This window comes from Carassius gibelio, chromosome B4 (assembly GCF_023724105.1).
Source record: "Carassius gibelio isolate Cgi1373 ecotype wild population from Czech Republic chromosome B4, carGib1.2-hapl.c, whole genome shotgun sequence".
Lineage (NCBI taxonomy): Eukaryota > Metazoa > Chordata > Actinopteri > Cypriniformes > Cyprinidae > Carassius > Carassius gibelio.
In genome coordinates, this window is record NC_068399.1 from 4,214,137 (window position 1) to 4,234,712 (window position 20,576).

General features: G+C 36.7%; 2 protein-coding genes across 3 annotated transcripts in view; one reads left to right on the forward strand and one right to left on the reverse strand.

Moving 5' to 3' along the window:
- Positions 1 to 20,576, forward strand: part of LOC127955916 (gastrula zinc finger protein XlCGF57.1-like) — a 703,806-nt gene that overhangs the window by 581,812 nt on the left and 101,418 nt on the right. The gene's annotated exons all lie outside the window — the stretch shown is intronic.
- On the reverse strand, positions 4,673 to 19,830 carry LOC127956055 (membrane-spanning 4-domains subfamily A member 5-like). Of its 2 annotated transcripts, XM_052553816.1 has the most exons (8): positions 19,680 to 19,830; positions 17,064 to 17,274; positions 16,647 to 16,757; positions 16,484 to 16,552; positions 14,629 to 14,778; positions 12,394 to 12,510; positions 5,529 to 5,609; positions 4,673 to 5,353 (listed from the first exon to the last, which is right to left on the reverse strand). In XM_052553816.1, exons 2-8 carry the CDS (start codon positions 17,247 to 17,249, stop codon positions 5,279 to 5,281), a joined length of 789 nt encoding a protein of 262 aa, XP_052409776.1. In that variant the 5' UTR covers positions 17,250 to 17,274; positions 19,680 to 19,830; the 3' UTR covers positions 4,673 to 5,278. The 2 variants fall into 2 exon arrangements, with proteins under 2 accessions (XP_052409776.1, XP_052409777.1); XM_052553817.1 differs by lacking the exon at positions 5,529 to 5,609.

Genomic DNA, 20,576 nt, shown 5'->3' on the forward strand with positions numbered 1-20,576 from the left:
TTCCTTCATTAATGTACACACAGCACCCCAAATTGACAGAAAAACTGAAATATCACATGGTCCTAAGTATTCAGACCCTTTGCTGTAATACTCATATATTTAACTCAGGTGCTGTCAATTTCTTCTGATCATCCTTGTGATGGTTCTACCCCTTCATTTTAGTCCAGCTGGGTTAGGAAAGCCACAAACCTGTCTATATAAGAGCTTACAGCTCACAGTGCATGTCAGAGCAGATGAGAATCATGAGGTCAAAGGAACTGCCTGAAGAGCTCAGAGACAGAATTGTGGCAAGGCAAAGATCTGGCCAAGGTTACAACAAAAAATCTGCTGCACTTAAGTTTCTAAGCACACAGTGGCCTCCATAATCCTTAAATGGAAGACGTTTGGGACGACCAGAATCCTTCCTAGAGCTGGCCGTCCGGCCAAACTGAGCTATCGGGGTAGAAGAGCCTTGGTGAGAGGTAAAGAAGAACCCAAAGATCACTATTGGCTTAGCTCTAGAGATGCAGTCGGGAGATGGGAGAAAGTTGTAGTAAGTCAACCATCACTGCAGCCCTCCACCAGTCGGGTCTTTATGGCAGAGTGCCCCGACGGAAGCCTCTCCTCTGTGCAAGACACATGAAACCCGCATGGAGTTTGCTAAAAAACACCTGAAGGACTCTTTTAGAACTTTTTGGCCTTAATTCTAAGTGGTATGTGTGAAGAAAACCAGGCACTGTTCATCACCTGTCCAATACAGTCCCAACAGTGAAGCATCATGCTGTGGGGGTGTTTTTCAGCTGCAGGGACAGGACGACTGGTTGCAATCGAGGTAAAGATGAATGCGGCCAAGTGCAGGGATATCCTGGACGAAAACTTCTCCAGAGTGCTCAAGACCTCAGACTGGGCCAAAGGTTCAGCTTCCAACAAGACAATGACCCTAAGCACACAGCTAAAATATCGAAGGAGTGGCTTCACAACAACTCTATGACTGTTCTTGAATGGCCCATAATTGAGCATCTCTCCACCAACGTTTACCATCCATCCGGAAAGAACTTGAGAGGATCTGCAAAGAAGAATCCCAAATCCAGGTGTGAAAAACTTGTTGCATCTTTCCCAAAAAGACTCATGGCTGTATTAGATCAAAAGGGTGCTTCTACAAAATACTGAGCAAAGGGTCTGAATACTTAGGACCATGTGATATTTACGTTTTTCTTTTTTAATAAATCAGCAAAAATGTCAACAATTCTGTGTTTTTCTGTCAATATGGGGCACCATATGTACATTGAGGAAAAAAATGAACTGCAAATGGCTGCAATATAACAAAGAGTGGAAAACTTAAGGGGGTCTGAATACTTTCCGTACCCAGTATATATACCTGGGCTAAGGAGGAGAAGAACTGGACTGTTGCCCAGTGGTCCAAAGTCCTCTTTTCAGATGAGAGCATGTTTTATATTTCATTTGGAAACCAAGGTCCTAGAGTCTGGAGGAAGGTTGGAGAAGTTCATAGCCAAAGTTGATTGTATTCCAGTTTTATGTTTCCAAAGTCTGTGATGATTTGGGGTGCAATGTCATCTGCTGGTGTTGGTCCACTTGTGTTTTTAGAAAACCAAAATAACGGCACCCGTTTACCAAGAAATTTTGGAGCACTTCATGCTTCCTTCTGCTGACCAGGTTTTTGAAGATGTTTTGGAAGAGATCATTTTCCAAGAGGATTTGGCACCTGTTCACACTGCCAAAAGCACCAAAAGTTGGTTAAATGACCATGGTGTTGGTGTGCCTGACTGGCCAGCAAACTCTCTAGATCTGAACCCCAGAGAGAATCTATGGAATATAGTCAAGAAGAAGATGAGAAACAAGAGACCAAAAAATGCAGATGAGCTGAAGGCCACTGTCAAAGAAACCTGGGCTACCATACCACCTCAGCAGTACCACAAACTGATCACCTCCATGCCACCCGAATTGAGGAAGTAATTTAAGCATAATGAGCCTCTACCATAAATGAACATACTTTCCAGGCCAGCAATTCACTAAAAATATTGTTTTATTGGTTTTATGTCTTATGTAAGAGTTGTTCATATAGATTCTGCAAATCTGATACCCGGTATCCTAAAAGTTTGGCTGGGGTGGTGGAATTTTTTCCCTTCCTGAAACCTAAAACCCAAGGGGAGAAATGCCAGGCATGGATCAAGCAGTGTGGGAGGACCCATTCACAACTATATGCCGAAAGGATTAACAAAATCTTTTTATTTGTATGTCATTTTGGAAAAGGCATCTGCTAATTCTCATAACTATAAACATAAACCTAATTTATGTAACCTAACTGCTTTCTGATATGTAAGAAGTAGCCTAGTTGGCTAAAAATATAATAATGTTGTCACTGCAAAGTGGTCAGGCTAATGTCTTGTGTTTATTCCATAAGATTTATGGATAAGATGTTTGAGAATATATACCCTCAAATGCACACTGCAGTTCCTTTTGTCGTGCCCTCTCAGATATTTCACCTTTTTTGCCAAAAATGACTAATTATCTCCTTGGGAATGACTGATATCGGTACATACATACTGTAATAGACATTCCAGGTGTGAAAGCTTGACATTCGTAGCAACAGTAACTAAGGAGGGCGGGGCTTAGCGAAGGGTCAATTAAAAAGCCTTTGTAAAAAGATTGGTCAGTACATCTATTTGTGGGGTTACATCCTCAGCAGCTGTGCTGAATTAATGTTTAGTCATGTGCCAAACCTTTAGCATACTACTCTGAAACATTTGTTGCTTATTGCATACTGTTTCACAAACTATTCCTTAAAAAAATAGTAGGGCAGTATACACTGTGTACTGGGCAGTAAACAAATATGCCATTTCGAACACAGCCATTGTGATTTCTTTGTTTGGTTTTTTGGTTTGACTGTTCTCCTCTGCCTGTAGAAATACAGTAAAGATGTTTTATTGGACTTGTTCTAACTTTTCTTAAGACACAGAATACCTCAAACAAAAACCGGTAGTCAAATAAACGGCGGGCCTCTTATAGTGGCCGGGGCATTGTCAACACGGGCAAATAAAGGCCGGGGAAAAATTTGTGAAGCAGAGCCAGATAACGAACGTACACACCCACCGCCGGAGCGTTTCTCGTTCTCGAGTCAAGAACCGGTTGCATCGGTTTTCGTATAACCAGTACACTGAACCGTGTCTGAAAAACAGACAATACAAACATACACGGACCTCCTTCCCTTCTGGCCATTTGTTTCATTTTAAATCCCTTCACCCATTCTTCCTTCTACTCAATCTGCTCAAAATGATTACATGAAAATGTCAATGCAAGTGAACTAACACTCATGTCTAGTATCATTTGAAATGTCTCAGTGCAACTGGTATAATTGTCTCAATCTTACAAAATTAAATTAAAAGATAATACAAATCTTAAGAGTTAAGAGATATTTTGCCTACTGTAATAGGAGTGCCCCTTCCCAGGGTCCTCCCTGTAAATTACCTCCCGTTCCCATTGAGTTGTAAAACCACCCAGGCTTGGGACCCGAGTTAATGCAAATTCCAATTTTTAGTTTCTGTCTTCATCTCGGGGGATGCTTGTCTTGGTCTGAGGTTTTTAAACGATTGCAGCAAAGTGATCAGGGCGATTCTGTAGCCAGATTGAGCCCATAGCATGAAGTGTGTCCACACTTTATACTGTGTACTTTTCTAAAAGTCAGGTATGCATCTTTTACTATTAGATTCATCTTTGAGAATTTGATGTCTTGTATTGATTTGATATCTATCAATTGGCTATGTAATTGGCGTAATTCTTACACAACTGATAATAAATTGTTACATTTGATTTATTCTGACTTACTCTGAAAATATTTTCTCAAGTAGATTAAGTTAAGTGCACATCAGGTGAGGTTTTAGATATCTGAATAACTGCTTGACCTTAGTTAAGTTGTACTCAGTTGCATATATATATGTGTGTGTGTGTTAGTGGTTGTACATTCGCATATATGTAGTTCTTTTTTTTTGGCTTGGTGTTATGTTAAAATCATTATTATACTCATACCTTCTGTTCTTTAATGTTTTTTATTGTTTTTGCTTTATTTTTAGGTTTTCATTTAAATGTAATTTTTTTTATTTTATTTGTTGTATGCATTGGTCATCTTTATTTAATTTATTTAGTTTATAAATCTGTATAGGTAGTAGTATTTATAAAGTTTTAGGTTTTGTTTCAAGTGGCTCAGGATAAAAACGTCTGCTAAATGACTAACTTGAATAAATATTGAAACTTGGTCCACTTTGGACAACACGCTTCAAAAACATTAGTATTTTAAAAGATGTGTATGCAAGACACAATATTTAAAAATGTAGGCTAAATACATGCCAGGAACCACCAGCTACTGCAAGCATACCCACAGGGTTCTTTTTTACTCCACTCCTTTCCACTGTGAACTCTGCTGTAGGATCAAACATAGCCAAAAAAAGAAAGCAAATATTGTATAATCTACTGAGGTACACTGGAAAGGGACTCTCTACAAAAAGAGGTTCTTTCTTTGAGAGAGCCAAGGTGAGTCCACTGAAGGAGAAAAATGTGTTCTTTATGGTTACACCAATGATGTGTCATATTGACCACAGTTCGGACTGTATGAGTTGAAAGGAGCAAGAGAGAGCATGAAGAATAGCAAACCAGAGCCCACACTGGATTATGACCACAATTTCAGATCTTTAAAAAGGAAAATTTATTTTAAAAAAAGAAATGGAGAGAATCAATAAATTATTGCAGCACTCTTGACATAACTCAAGGAAGAAATTCATGAAACAGTTTCAAGTTTTAAATAGATATCTTTGGTGCATATGTGACTTATGTGAAAACTGCAATTATTATCTGAACAAGTGATTTCTTTATTTGCTTTCATGTTCTCTTTTCTATTGAGAGGACATTAGAGATAATGGATAGAGTTAAAACCCATTGCAAAGAAAATATATTTAGAAAATATCAGTGTATTAAATTGTTTAATGTTTATAAGGAATGGCTGCATTCTATATATGTATTCAATAATATTCTTCATAATGTGTAGATATACATTTGAAAAAGGTTAATGTATACTGAGATAAAGTTATTAATATAAATTTTCATTTTCCACCCACCATTATTTAAATACATCCAATAAAAAAAAAAAATCTAAAGCTTTTAACATTTGTATCCAGTTAATACTTTTCTAATGAATTAATGTATTACAGTATATTGAAAAATATAAGCAGTAGTTTCCCATATATGGAGATTTAATGTATTGCATTATCTTTTCATAAGGGGAACATTTTTATTTGAATTCACTGTATTGTGGAGGAGCTTCTGCAGGCTGGTGATGAATGGAAGAGCTGCTGGCCACAGGTATCTACAAGAAAAAAAAACACTATATGATCAGATTAATGAATACTTTTTATTTAAAATATTATGTAACAATTATTGAACCAATTACCCAGTGACTTCAAAATTACTAAATTAATATATATATAAAATTTACTCTAATTGCAAATTGCAACTAAACTGGGTTTACAAGTTTCTCATACCTCTGAGCTGTTAAGAACATGGAATTGAATGGGCCTGAAATCAGAGGGCTGTGGTGGTAGAACCTGAGGGACAAACTGCACCTTTGGGGGGGGGAAATGTGCATGTAATGTTTTATCAATTCTTACTGTGAGATGGCAGAAATGCATCAGTATAGGTTTGCATTTGTGACCATACAGTAAAATCAGAAGTTTTATGAAACCAAATGAATCCTTAAACTCATTTTGTGGTTCTACTATGCTGAGTATGAGGTGCGAGGTGGAATATTTTGAAATGAGCAGGTTTGTTGGATTATTATTTTTTTGTTCAATCAGGAGGAGAAAATGTGTATCTATCAGAAAACACACAGGTTGAACGCGGGCCTTAAGTTCAAGTATAACCGAAGAACCCTGACCAAATATTTCACATGTAGAAATTTATCCACCCTGTTAACCGACATAGATAGGGTATAGAACATGCTAGAAGAAGATTAACGTGCCTTATTAACTGACACAACAGGGTGTAAGGTACAAGTTATGTTTAAGACCAAGGGTTCTAAAACCTCTACATGAAGCACCCCCAGCACTGCACGTTTTGTTTGTCTCCCTACAGTAGGTGGACAACCAGAATGGGTAATACCACCGCATGTACCATCGCTTAATGTCAAGTCAGTCGCGTGTTAAAATCATTCTCAAAACTACCACCAAGTGGCACAAAGGAATTCTTCAGGTTCCATATGCAGAGCGAAAAGAGAACGGTCCAGCATTTAACAATAATTATTACTAACAACCATATAATGTTTATTTTAGGTTTCATATATTTAAAACCATAAATTTACATTTTGTAAAATATATGTTTTATATATAAATATATATATATGTTTGTGGAAATGTTAATAATGATCCTTACAAATATAATCTGACGACATGTTTTAATTGACATCATATACAGATTATGAAGGTAACTATGAAGTTAACTCTGCCCTTTTCCGAGTTTACTGGAGACATACTTCAACATGCTTCGGGGCGAGAGGATGAATGTGCGTGTTGTAAAATGGCAGCATCCATCACCTGTTATATATCAACTAACAAGGTCAATATATAAGTGATTAAACTACCAAATATTAGGGATGGGTACCGAAACCCGGTATTAAACTGGCCCCGGGGCTAAATTATGAAAGACCATAGTATCAGTAAGATCTGACGTTATCGGTTCTGCTTTCGGTACTGGAGGGGAAAAAAATTAATGTACTATGTATTTTTGCTTAATAATGTTATCATGCACATTTTATCTCACCAAACATTTCTAATGTGCAATCATATTAAGACGTTTGTCTGTGAGATGCGCCGCGGAGGCTGTCTGTCAGTCAGACACACACACACACGCACAGACATAACAGCATGAAAACTCCCGCTTAGTAATAAAGAGTGATGATGACGAAGAGATTTGCTTAATAATATCGCAAATTAGAAATGTTTGGTAAGATGTGCACAATAACATTATTAAGTCGTTAGTCTGTGAAATCTGCGAGATCTCTCATGCGCGCTGCGTCTGTCAGTCACACACACTCATAAGGGGCCGTTCACATATCCCGTCTTTTGCACGATCAAGTTTGTTATTTCAAATGTAGGCGCGCGGTATGCGCTCATAATGGAAGCGGCACGTTTGCAACGCGTTGACGACGAGCTCGTTTTTTTTCAGGCGTGTCCGCACCGCATCGAGTTAAAAACATCTAAACTTTTCTGAATGCCGCAAGCGCACCCCAGGTCATGTAACTTCCTCACCTTTTCCACAACAATGTTGAAAGCTCAGCCAAGATGAAGGAACAGCTGATAGCTGTATGTAGATTTTTTTATTAATTTAGTAGCAGTGCTACTGCGAGCAGTTTTTAGTGCTGCAGATCCATTTATCCATTGCTGAAATTTCCGCGTCTTCATGAAGAGAGCAGGTCATGGTTGCTCAGCAACGGCAGACTCCTCAGGAGCGCAAGTGCCCGAAGGATTTGGGGGAGAAAAAAAAATCAGAAAGCGGCGGCGTGCCTACCGTTTTCCACGCGTTTTTAGATGTGATATGTGAACGGCCACTTACAGCACGAAAACTCCCGCTTTATACAAAGAGTGACGATGGCGGAGACAGTAAAACGACCCAAAGTGTGGTTATACTTCACTAGAGTTGATGCAGACAAGACTGGTTGTCATAAGTGCAACAACGTTTTTCACGTAAAGGCAGAAACACAAGCAATCTGTCAAAGCATCTTTCAAAAGTGCATTATGTGCAGACAGAGAAATGCAAAGTTTTCGACTGCCTAAACACAACACAAAGTACCGATAAGAATACCGTTAAAGTACCGGACCGTTAAGCAGTATCGGTAAGAGTAGTAATACCGTTAAAACCTTAACGATACCCATCCCTACCAAATATATTCACTTGCACATATTTTAGAATCAGAATATCAGATATTTCATAATATAGTGAGCATGTGTGTGATTATTATTAATAAAACAAGTAAAACTACATAAAATAAATCCATGTGTCATACAGATCTATTGTAGCTGCACTGTGACACATGACAAGCATGACACATCGCCATGGAAACAATAAGGCTGTCCGTGTTGCTTGCACATTCACGCGAACTGCACCACAGTTCGGGAGCAACCGAACTCAGACCACCTTCTCCAGGTAGTCTCGGGTTCTATAATAATGTGTGAGGAGCATGTATGTACATGATTGTCTTTTTGAGAGGGAGGAGTTACAAGAAAGAATGTGAGGACAAAATAAATGTATATAATTTTATGTTTGTAGTTTATTTGGAATGTATTTAATTATACCACAACATAATTTAATATCCACTTGGGGGAGCAGTTAAACAGTTTATTAGGAAAAATCTAAGCTGACTTTCAAACTGAATTTTTTGCATCATTGCTCCAGTCACACAATCCTTCAGAAATCCTTTTAACAATCTGATTTTTTACAAAAACATTTATAGTAATTATTATTGTAGTTGAAAAGAGCTGAGGATATTTTCAGGTTTTTTAGGGCGGGGGGGGGGGGGGGGGGGTAAATTGAAAGAACAGTATTGTTTGTTACATTTGTTACAGTTACATTTATTTGTTACATTTATATTATTTACATCAAGCTTTTGAATTGTATAGTATTGTGTATTGTTATTGAAACTTCCTAATGTTTCACTTGACTATACATTTAGTCAGGAATTATAGTTAACTAGTAAAATGTTTACACGTTATGTGAAAACCAGTACAAGTTTATAAATAAATAAAAGAGACTTAATCATGTTTATGATCAGAGGTGTCAAGTAACGAAGTACAAATACTTCGTTACTGTACTTGAGTAGAAATTTGGGGTATCTATACTTTACTTGAGTAATTATTTTTCAGCCGACTTTTTACTTCTACTCCTTACATTTTCAGGCTAGTATCTGTACTTTCTACTCCTTACATTTTAAAAATAGCTTCGTTACTGCTATTTCATTTCGGCTTGTTTTCATTCTGGCTTGTCATCATTAAAAAAAAAAAACCTATCCAGATAAATCGCGCCATCCGGATGGAGTGAATTTGATTGTGGTTGGATGAGAAGTATAAACAAATACCATTCCTACACCCTATTGGTTTGTACGCGATCCATCGCACCTGCACGTGACACAAATCACATCACAGTCCAGCCAGACAGTTTTGGGTTCGTTTATCAAAAAATATATTTCTTAAAAGTAGGGTTGGGTATGGAACTGGTATCCGATCGCCTCAGAGTCGGTCCGCTTAAATTTCACATGAAAGCAGCGTCAGACCGGTCTCCTACCGTCTTTCAGCGCGCTCTTCAATCCGCAGAGGTGCAGACCGCGAACTGAACAGCGCATGCGCAATTAAACAAACAGAGGACACCAGGTATGTGTTTATCGATAGAGTGTTAGAATATCCATGTCTGTGCAGTTCTTTGTCATAAATACAGTTTACAAAAGGTCACGAGGTAGCAGTCGGTTTCTCATCTGTAAAGTTTTCGCTCATCACACCACAGCCGTTTCCTCCAGCGAAAATCTAGCCCTTAACACATATGAACGAACACATGCTTTAATTACACTTATTTAAATATACTTAATTTAATCATACGTACTTTATACATTCACTACTGTGCAAAAGTCTTAGACACGTTAGTATTTTCACTTAAAAGAATGGTGTTCGGCCAGTTATTTATATATTTTGCTGTATGTCAGTATAAAATATCAGTTTACATTTCCAAACATTCATTTTGCCGTTGTCAGACTGCTTGTGCATTCAAAATCGCACTAGATTATTATTAAAATTAATGGCAAACTGATATTTCCTACTGACACACTACAGCAAAAGATATAAATAACTGGCTTAAAACCCTTTTTGGGGTGAAAATACTAATTTTTCCATAAGACTTTTGCACAGTACTGTATTTTAAAAACGACCTTGTTGCTACTTTATAAATAATGACCATAGAGTAATTCACAGAACTGATTAAAGACAGTGACAGACAGCACTCATCTTAACTAAATATCAGAGTGATTGACAGAGATACAGTAGACATATTATGTGTGGTTTTGTATTAAATAATGACCCAGATTGTGAAATACATTTATTAGCCTTAGATTAAGGGAAGCACAACTTTGGAAATGAGAGCATCCAAGCTGAAAAGCTATGGATTTATTTTAAATATTTGTAATGTTCTTTAAAGTTTTCCATAGTTTTTTTGTTGTTCTTTTTTTTTTAAGTATCGGTTCAGGCACCGTTTAGGAGCCGGTACCGTTTTAAAAGTATCGAAAAGGCACTGGACCCTACTTAAAAGTTATTATTTCTCACTGGCTCATTTACCAAATGAGTGCTTTTTCTTCGTCCTCCACAAATTAAGCTACTGTAGGTAGTTTGGTAGCGAGACGTTTGAATAAATTAGCGTTTTCGATTGACGATGCGATTGACAATGTTGTGATAAGTAGGCTATACCAACTTTGTAACTCGTTACCCCCCGAACACTGGACATAGCAGACGTATGTACCAAATACAAGAAGCTATCAATCAAGAAAGTATCAGAATTATGATTTCTTTTTCAGTTTTAGTTTTTGATTAATCACTTGGATTAATCATTCATTTTGACAGCACTATAATGTTTACTGTAAATAGACAACCATACAAGTGTAATTGTTACTAAGCCTGCACCAATGTTCTTGTCCATTGCCCTCGCAGATTCCTGCAGCTAAGCTTGGATGTACATAAACATTCCATTAAAAGTTATTGATGACAAGCCTCTGAAGTTTGACTTTTTGCACCATAACAATACTTATTGGCAACTAGTCATCATATCTCTAGTCCTTTAATGTATTTGCATTGTACTAAAGTGCGTTCATTTTAAATGGGCATATATGCGGCTGAGGAAGACCTGAAGGTCGAAACGTTGCTTGATTAAATTCCTCTGGAGCAGTAGTTTTCAGTGTTCAGACTTCACTTCTTTATTTGTCTATATCATTTAGTTGTCTTGCACCTGTGTCCTAATTGGATGTTTGGGATGTGCACACCATTTTTGTATTTTCATATATGCGGCTGAAACAGGAAGCCTAGTGCATCCCAAATTTTTCAACATGAACATTTTAATACAACATTATAGTCATTATGGCCTATGGCCTTTAGAAAAATGTTTTTTGAGGAGATGGGGTAGTGCACATTAGGCCCCTGTGGTGCGGCCTAAGCTTTTGTTCTTAATGGCATTTTTTTCCCTTACATTACTTTTACTTTTACTCTTTAAGTAGTTTTTTAAACCAGTACTTTTGCACTTTTACTTGAGTAAAAAGCTTGAGTTGATAACTTTGTTTGATAACTTTGAGTTGATAACTGTCAACTTCTACAAAAGTCTTTTTAAACCCTAGTATCTATACTTCTACTTGAGTAATGAATGCCAGTACTTTTGACACCACTGTTTATGATCTCTGCTGAATAAAGTGCTTCATTCTTTTTTTCTGAGGAAATCCATTTCTCAATTCCTCAACCACATCACATCTTTTTGGGGTGAATTATGTTTTATTCCTCTCATCGCAAAGCAAACAGTAAAATAAAAAACTTGAAGAACAGTCTCTGCTTTTTCTTCTGTGTGGGCGTATTCAAGCCACGCGCTTCAGTTTGAATCTGAATAGTGCGTTCGGCGCGGGGGCGTGGTCACATTAGAAGATAATGAAGAGAGATGTGAAAAACGGACATCACGTTTTCATATGGATTACTTTATCACAGAATATCTGTTTTCGGCAGCACTTGTTTAGTTTAAAAGTAGACATGTCAGGCTTTCTATAGATGACTCTTCATTGAGTATTCACTGAGTTACAGTTCAGCACACCTTGTTTGTTATCTCTATTTTATAAATGCACAAAGTTTTGTTGTTATGTCTGTATACAAAAAAAGTAGATCCTTTACAGATTCGATTAATGTATTGCTCTTACCTGTATGATCAAAACTGAAAGTGTAATTTAAGTTCTTTTCGGGGTTATCAGGAGAAAATGACTCATAAAGCGTATACGCGTTTATCGACTCAAAAGGGTTAATATCATGTTATTGAAAAACAACCTGCAGCAACAGTCCTAACATTGCAACACTGATCTTGTGTTTATAAGAACAAAAAGTTATGATTGGTTGAGAGTGGAAGCTTTGTACCTCTCATACATTGGAAGGCGAACTTATGAACTTGAACATTTTTTTAAATGTAGATGTTTCAAATGTTTTTAAATGTAGATGTTTAAATGTAAATGTTTTCCCCAGACACCACACGCCAGAGAACCGGCACGGTGCTGGAGAACTTTAAGGCCTGCACACACACACACACACACACACACAAAATGTTTGAGAACTCATGATTTGCCTCATTACTCACCGGAGAAGGACAACAGCAGGTGCTAGCTTTACAGGCAAATCCTGACAGACAGATGGAGATGGTAAACTCAAGCAAGGAGAATACCAACAATACACCACTGATTCCCCTGAAGAGCGTCTGAGAGAAAAAAATCAACATAAGCACAAATAATTGTTAAAAACAAATGATAATTACTACCGTATTTTTCGGACTATAAGTCCCACCTGAGTATAAGTCTCATCAGTCCAAAAATATGCCATGAGGAGGAAAAAAACATATATAAGTCGCACTGGACTATAAGTCGCATTTATTCAGAACCAAGAGAAAACATTACCGCCTCCAGCAGCGAAAGGGCGCTACATGCTGTTCAGTGTAGACTACAGGATCAATAAGCAGCATAGAGCGCACTCTCGTGGCTGGAGACGGTAATGTTTTCTATTGGTTCATTTCTCTTGGTTCATTTCTCTCGGTTCATGTCAAATTAATTTTGATAAATAAGTCGCACCTGACTATGAAAAAAAGTGTGACTTAAAATTAGAGTTGTTCCGATTCCGATACTAGTATCGGAAATATCTCCGATACCACAACAAATTCTGGCATCGGCATCGGCGAGTACATGAACCCATATACCGATCCGATACCATTTTCTTAAAAAAGACCTAGTTATGACCGCAAGCTTTGCCTAACCGCTGCACGGTTCTTCTTCGCTGCTCAAAATGCATTGAAAACACAGGAAGTTGTGCTGTGTTGCCACAAGCAACCCCTGTTTAGAGCAGCGAAGAAGAAATGAAAACGCGTTAGCAGCCCTTATCTATATATGACTGGATCACTCATCACATTCTAAACTGCCAAAAGACAGTGAAGCCGCTACTATATTATAGATCAGTGGTTAGCAGTATGTCTCTGTAGTACCGGTAGTTACAGACTCTCGAGTATATTCAGTACCGGCAACTGCGTTCAGTCGCTTCCGTGTAAGTCAAAACGCAGGGCTCCAGACAGTAGCCGAATATATACTAGTGTCTGTGAATATTAAACTGCAAAATACTATTTAAATATTACTCCCGCAAAATCTACATCTCTGTGGGTGACTGGCACAGATGCGCGAGAGCTCGCTGTTTTGTAGTCTCTGCTGTGTGTCATGAGGACACGAACGCATAAACCGTCACTTCATGAGAATTTACCGTTTCATTTGAGAATACTGTCATATCATAAACACAGACACTCAAAGATCTTCATGGCAGCCCATTAAAATAAATGTTTGGTTTACATGAGTAAATTGACAATATATAAAGCTACTGTTGTAGCCTACAGTAATAATAATACATCTCTATAATAATAATAATTATGCCTAGATGGTTGCTTGTTTTTTACTTGTTTTTTACTTGTTAGAGATTATCTGATTGATAGATCTTTTTTTATATTCCTAGACTTATTTGTTGCAGTTTTTTTATACAGTTATATTGTAAAACTTAAATACCTTTTTTAGTTTGCGGTGTTAGATTTTTGGCTGCATTTGAAGTTCTTTTTTGCATAAGAAAATAAATAATACTGTCAAATTCATGTTAGATAATAAAAATACTGTAATAAATACAGTAGTTCACCATGTATTTGTTCATGTTTTATTGAGGGATCTGTCTGAAGCACACCATAAAAAAATTCTAGCAATTTACACAGGGCTAGTAGTATATACAGCTGTATATACAGATATACACCCAGGTATCGGATCAGTACTCGGTATCGGCCGATACCCTGAGCCCAGGTATCGGAATCGGTATCGGGAAGAGAAAAAGGGTATCGGAACATCTCTACTTAAAATATGGTATTATATACGGTAAAATACGGTATTTCTATAATGACCAGTGCAATTTAATGCAAATAAAAAGTAAAACTGTACAATTGCAAATATAACAGAGGTCAGCCATAAATACAACTGTGTCCCTTTCGCTGATGTTTCGCTGCATGTCTTGACAGTAGATTTTAACGGCTAAAGAGGGTTTGCACTGCCACAAGCTGCTAATAAATCACACTCTTATAGGTCAAACTGGACTGAGTTTACTATAAATGTATACTGCCAATTACTTCTTGCATTGTAAATGATCTATAAACTACTGAAATGCCAGATAAAAAGAGTGAACAGATGAGTGCAGATGAAGGCTTATGTACTGACCACACACTGATCTATCTGTACTAAATAAAGTTCATTTCCATTTAGACACAATATGAAATTAAATGTGTATATCAAATTTGATGACATACCTTATACCTTGTCTCTGAATTATTACAGTCATAACCGCTGCAGTCACTGTAACTGGCCATTGGTCCAAAAGCCAGATCCAGTGAAGTGAAAATAATGGCGATGACTGCGGATAAAGTACTGAAAATGTTCATTACAAGTGAAGCATTGACCTGTAGACAGAAGAAAAGATTTAGGAATTAGCAAGAACTTAAAAATGTTGTTGACATGGCACAATGGAAAAATATGTGAATGCTAAAAATACACTAATTGACATAAATGAATAAATAAAAATACAAGGTCCAGAGACGAATGACTGTCCAGTCTGTCTTAACTTAATTATTATTATTTTTGTTAACAGCAAATATACTGTTAAATACACTGTTAAAGAGGACAACTTCAAATCCTTCCTCATTCCTAAATGCCATGGACCACGGTGCTACATAAACATAATAGAAACATACAACACTAGACATCAGAACAGACCTACATAGCTAACTGATATCTGAAGCGGTACATATCCTATAAATAATTGACTATACATTTGTCCTGCCCACTTAACTGTGTGTAGCACACTCAGGATTGCACAATGTTTTCCTAGAAACATGGAGTGTTTATAAGAAGTTGTCTGGTGTGTGTATATATAGAGGACACTTTCTTATAAACACTCCATGTTTCAAGGTAAACATTGTGCAATCCTGAGTGTGCTACACACTAGTGAGTGGACTGGACAAACCACCTGTAGAAAAAAAAAACACTATTTCCTCTCTTTGTATTTATATATATACACACACACACACAAATACTGTATATACTGCATATACTGGATAACTTTTTACTGTAAATGGTTCATTTAGTTGATTAACTAGCAAAATTATGATATTTAGTCTTTATTCCTTGGTGGGGAAATTTCCTTTGGAAGATTATTCTGTTATATGAGATAATTTGAATTTTGCCTACAACAATTAAAAGTGTCTGACAGCTGGGTAAGACATTTTTTTTTTCTTAAAACAAGGTTCTTTTTTATACCCCACTTGCAGATTATTGTAATGTTTTAAGCAAAATTCTCAAAAAAATGTTTTTTAACAAAATTCCCGAATGTATCTGCTCATAGAAGGATCCTCTGATAGGAGGAACACAATGGCCAATCAGAGGTGTTTAAGAATACACTCAATAGATCTCAAAATCGTGGGAAATGCTGGTATTATCAATGTCTCGTTTTAATGAATATTGTGTGAAAAATCTGAGGAGCTACACAATATACATCTTACACCATCATCCACTCAAAAATTTCCCCAGACCCTCAGATTTGACATTATTACTTCTTGAAATTCGATTGGCTAGTAGTCTTTTTATGTAGACAAGTCATATTATGTTATGACATCCATGGTGGTTTCTCAATTCCAGTCCTCGACGAGTCACCACCGCTCTGCACATTTTGTATGTATCTCTTATCACTTCAGACGTTTGTTCTATTCGACTGTAATTGCCCTATGTAGTGGACATCACAAATCATACTACCATGATTCCAGTTCAAAGGGAATGTCTCCGTTCCATTTAAAGTACATTAAAGTGTGCAAGGCGTCAATTTCAATGGTATTTATTTACAAAGGTATATTATTTCACACTTCTCTAGTAAGTTTTGTCTGTGTGTGAAGACGCTGTAGTGCAAATCCGTGAATGAATGTTCCAAAGTAAAATTAACTTCAACGGACCCTGACAAGAGGAACATGTGGAGCTCTCTTCTAATGAGTTGGTTATCTGAATCAGGAGTGTAAGAGATGCGTGCAAAATATGCAGAGCGGTGGGTCACCGAGACGGGAATAGAGAACTGCTGGCTTAGACCCTTAAAAGTAATAATAACTGCTGGATACATACCAAACACGAACTGGAAGATGAATTAATTTTATTTTCTGCAGAAATGCTGAGTGCGCCTGCTATAATGTACTGGGAAGAGAAAAAGACAAAAATTAAGGCTTGCTTTGGAATATGTAGCTTGTATCACAAAAGACTTGAATTTGATTGTATAATAGTTTCTTACCAGGAGAGATCCCCAGTAAGGAAGACCAGCAATAGCAAAGATGGACTGTGCAAAAACTGTATACACAATGCCAAACAGGAAAGTCAGCACACCAATCATTATCTGAACCGTCTGTGAGGGACAAAAATAATGCAGAAAGTGTGAGATTCTTTCATAAAGGGGAACAATTTAAATATACAATATCAATCTATGGCAGCTGTAGTTATGTACTTATGATTGTACAATAAATGTTTCATATATATATATATATATATATATATATATATTCTGCAAGTGTGGAACTAATTTGTATGAATGATGCATGTCACGTTCTTCAATAAAAAATATGCTTTGTTAGTGTGTGGTCTACTCATTTAAAATCTATTCAAAACATTCAAAATAAAAGACAATTATCTGGGTTCATGAGACTTTTCTCACCCCAAGGGCTTTCGGTTGGCCTTTCAGAAACGCCTGAAGTCCACGAAGAGGTGAAACTCCCGCCACCTGTTGTACATAAACAGGCGCAGGAGCATTTGTCCCCGTGGTAACAGGTGTTGTTTGTGTCGGTGGTTGAAACTGGATGATGAGCGTTGAAGAGTTCATGGGTATGACTGTGCTGGACATTCTGGTGCCTGAATCTCAAACTGACCTGTACCAAACCAGAGTTAATCAAAACATGTAAACCATTGTGATTATAGGTTTCAATCGTATATAACACACAATACATGTTTACATTTATATACCTTAATTTAGATTTAAGGTATTTAGCAGATGCTCTTTTCTCAAGACATCTACAAAAGTGACCCGGCTGCCATTATAGATACATTTATTAACAATTTATTAAATCCATTTATGTATACCTTTTTAGTTAACAACACACAAACATAATGCAAAGATACTTTATGAAGGTAGTCAAACGTAGTGTAATATCTTCCAAAATCTTCCATAAAAGTGGCTGGACGAGGAGCAAGATAAAATGAGTGAAGGAGACGCTGAATAAAAATGTAAATTCACTTTCAGACAGTAGGTGGCGCTTATGAAACAGCAGAGGTCAAACAGTATTTACATATTTTGTAGGAATTTAAAGATTCACTCAACTCATGATGCAATAAGATTCAGAATACTGACAAGATACAAATTATAAATGTGAAGTTGTCTTAATTATTGCTTGGACAAAATGCTGGACATTTCAACAAATTATTTTGTTAACAAACAAAAACATGGGGGAAGTCGTGGCCTAATGGTTAGAAAGTCGGACTCGCAATCGAAGGGTTTCACATTACATTTACATACGTCTATTCATTTAGCAGACACTTATCCAAAGCGACTTCCAAATGAGGACAGTGGAAGCAATCAAAAACAACAAAAAGAGCAATGATATATAAATGCTATAACAAGTCTCAGTTAGGTTAACACAGTACACGTAGCATGGGCTTTTAAATATTAATAAATGGAAAAAGGATAGAATAGAAAAAAAGAACAGAAAGCTAGTTGGATTTTTTTTCCCAACAGAATTAGAATAGTGAGTGCTAAAGTTAGAGGGTCAAATAAAGAATGGATTGGGATGGCACAATCAAGTGACGTTCACTTGCAGAACGCAAGCTTCTAGAGGGCACATAAGTCTGAAGTAACAAATTTAGGTAAATGGGTGCAGAGCCAGTGGTAGTTTTGTAAGCAAACATCAATGCCTTGAATTTTATGCGAGCAGCTATTGGTAGCCAGTGCAAATTGATAAACAGAGGTGTGACGTGTATTCTTTTTGGCTCATTAAAAATTTATCTTGCTGCCGCGTTCTGAATTAATTGTAAATTTTGATAGAATTGCCTGGAAGACCTGCCAAGAGAACACTGAAATCAGCATACAGATGTGTATCTAGGTTGATGTTGAAATCTCCAAGCATAACTAGGGGAGTAACATGCAATTAAGAAGATTAAGACAACACTTAAGATCTTGAAAGGACATCCAATGACGTGATTATACCATAATAAAGCTTCAGCCAATTCAAGTTATATGAAACTTTAACTTTAAGTTGCATGCCTGCACCACTCATATCTGTATATAAAAATCATAAAAACAGAGAACAAAATATCAGTCTCTTTTTATAAATTACAGAACCATCAGGTGGTTCTTCGTGTCAGAAAAGTAATTAAAAAGAATGCTAGACGATTGTTGTCTGGTATATTTTCACTGCAAACCAACAGAAGAAATGCCACAAATATAATATTGTGGGACTGCCTAAATCGACCCTGTTCTTTTGAAGGAGGAAGTAAGCTGTTTTGGTGAATCTTAATTAAAGCCCTATTCGGACGGGACTAGTTTTACAGGGGGTCGTTAGAGAAATCTGCGTTTCACAGACGTACTTGGTGACGCCCAAATGCACAAATCAGACCCTCCCCCCTCTGTAAAAAACAAGGAGATGTTAGTCCCGTCCGAATTGGTACATGAAAATCACAGACATCAGGTGGTAAGAATCGAAACTCAAACGTAGTTTAGAAAACTAGTCCCGTCCGAATAGTGCTTTAGGGATTCGTCGCTTTTCGTCGAGAGTTAATGGGAAGAATAACAAAGTGCGTGTTAGGCCTAAACTGTATGTGCTACAAAACTGTGTGTTTATAATTAAGATAATATATTTAAATAATATCGTAAGAAACAACTATCTGCATATCAAAGAGCAAAACAAGTTGTTTTGTATAGTTAAAAACAGATAAATACATAAATTATAAATACCCGCGTCCACTATAAAGGGGAAAATAATGTGGAAAATGTTTCGTTCAGCATTAATGTCGTTTAAATCTGTCCCCACTCTTTACCACTTAATTTACTGTAATGTAAATATGAAACAAATAATAGGCCTTATTTGTGAACATATCCGAAAACATAACAGTGGACTTCGATGTGATAATAGATTCGAATTCGCTTCCATTTGTAATAAATGCATGCAATGATAAACTATTCATGAACTGACTTTTCTACTCGACTTACCAAACGCACGCACACATATTGTGACATTTATACGACGTGCATCATATCATGAGAAGAAAATGCTGTGCTTACCAATATATTGAGACAGAAGTTGTAAGCTTGTGTTTACAGCGATCTTAACTGATGAGGAACTGGTTCTTCTGGTTTCAATTTACCTGTGAACACCTATACGATCAAATGACAAACAGCATCACTGCTGTGATTGGTCCATTCTGACTCTAAAACGGCTGTGATTGGCTCATGTCAGGCTGCGCGCAGCGCTCGTCCTTGAAGTCACCTCATATATAATACATGTCATAAATACCGAGTGTTTCTCGGAAATAAGAGACTGGACTGTGGTCTGATAGATATGCAGGAGGAAATATAATGTTTAATAATGCATGTGACCTACAAACTCTGTTCTCTTACACAATCATTACTGGATGGTAGGATATATACATATTAAATAAAATTATTTATATATATATATATATATACACACAAGTTCTATTCTTTATCATTTACACACACTAAGATTCGTTTTGATAAAGAATGACACAAATATTTTCATTATTGTGACTGGACTCTCACAGTAATTACGAACATGCTCATTTGATGTTGCCTTAAACATTTATAAAAATGTAATACTTGCTCAAAATGGCAGTCACATTTATTTTTGGTGTTTAATAAGATTTCTTCTCCTTCAGAGTCCAAACTGATGACTGTTTGACTGATGATGACAATAAAAAGTCTCATTTATCTCTGATTATGTCTTTTGAACTAATTTTTAAAATATAAATTTTTGTAATTCATATAAAAGGGAAAAGAGGCATGTTTGGGTTTTTTTAGCAATCATGCAAACATTCTATCTACTGGTCCTTTTCTTAACCGCAGTCTCAGATTGGAGTTTAAAGTATAGTTTTATGTAGACAGACCATGATTCAGTTTTGTTAATGTTAGAAAAGTAAACAGTTTAATTTTGTGATTTCT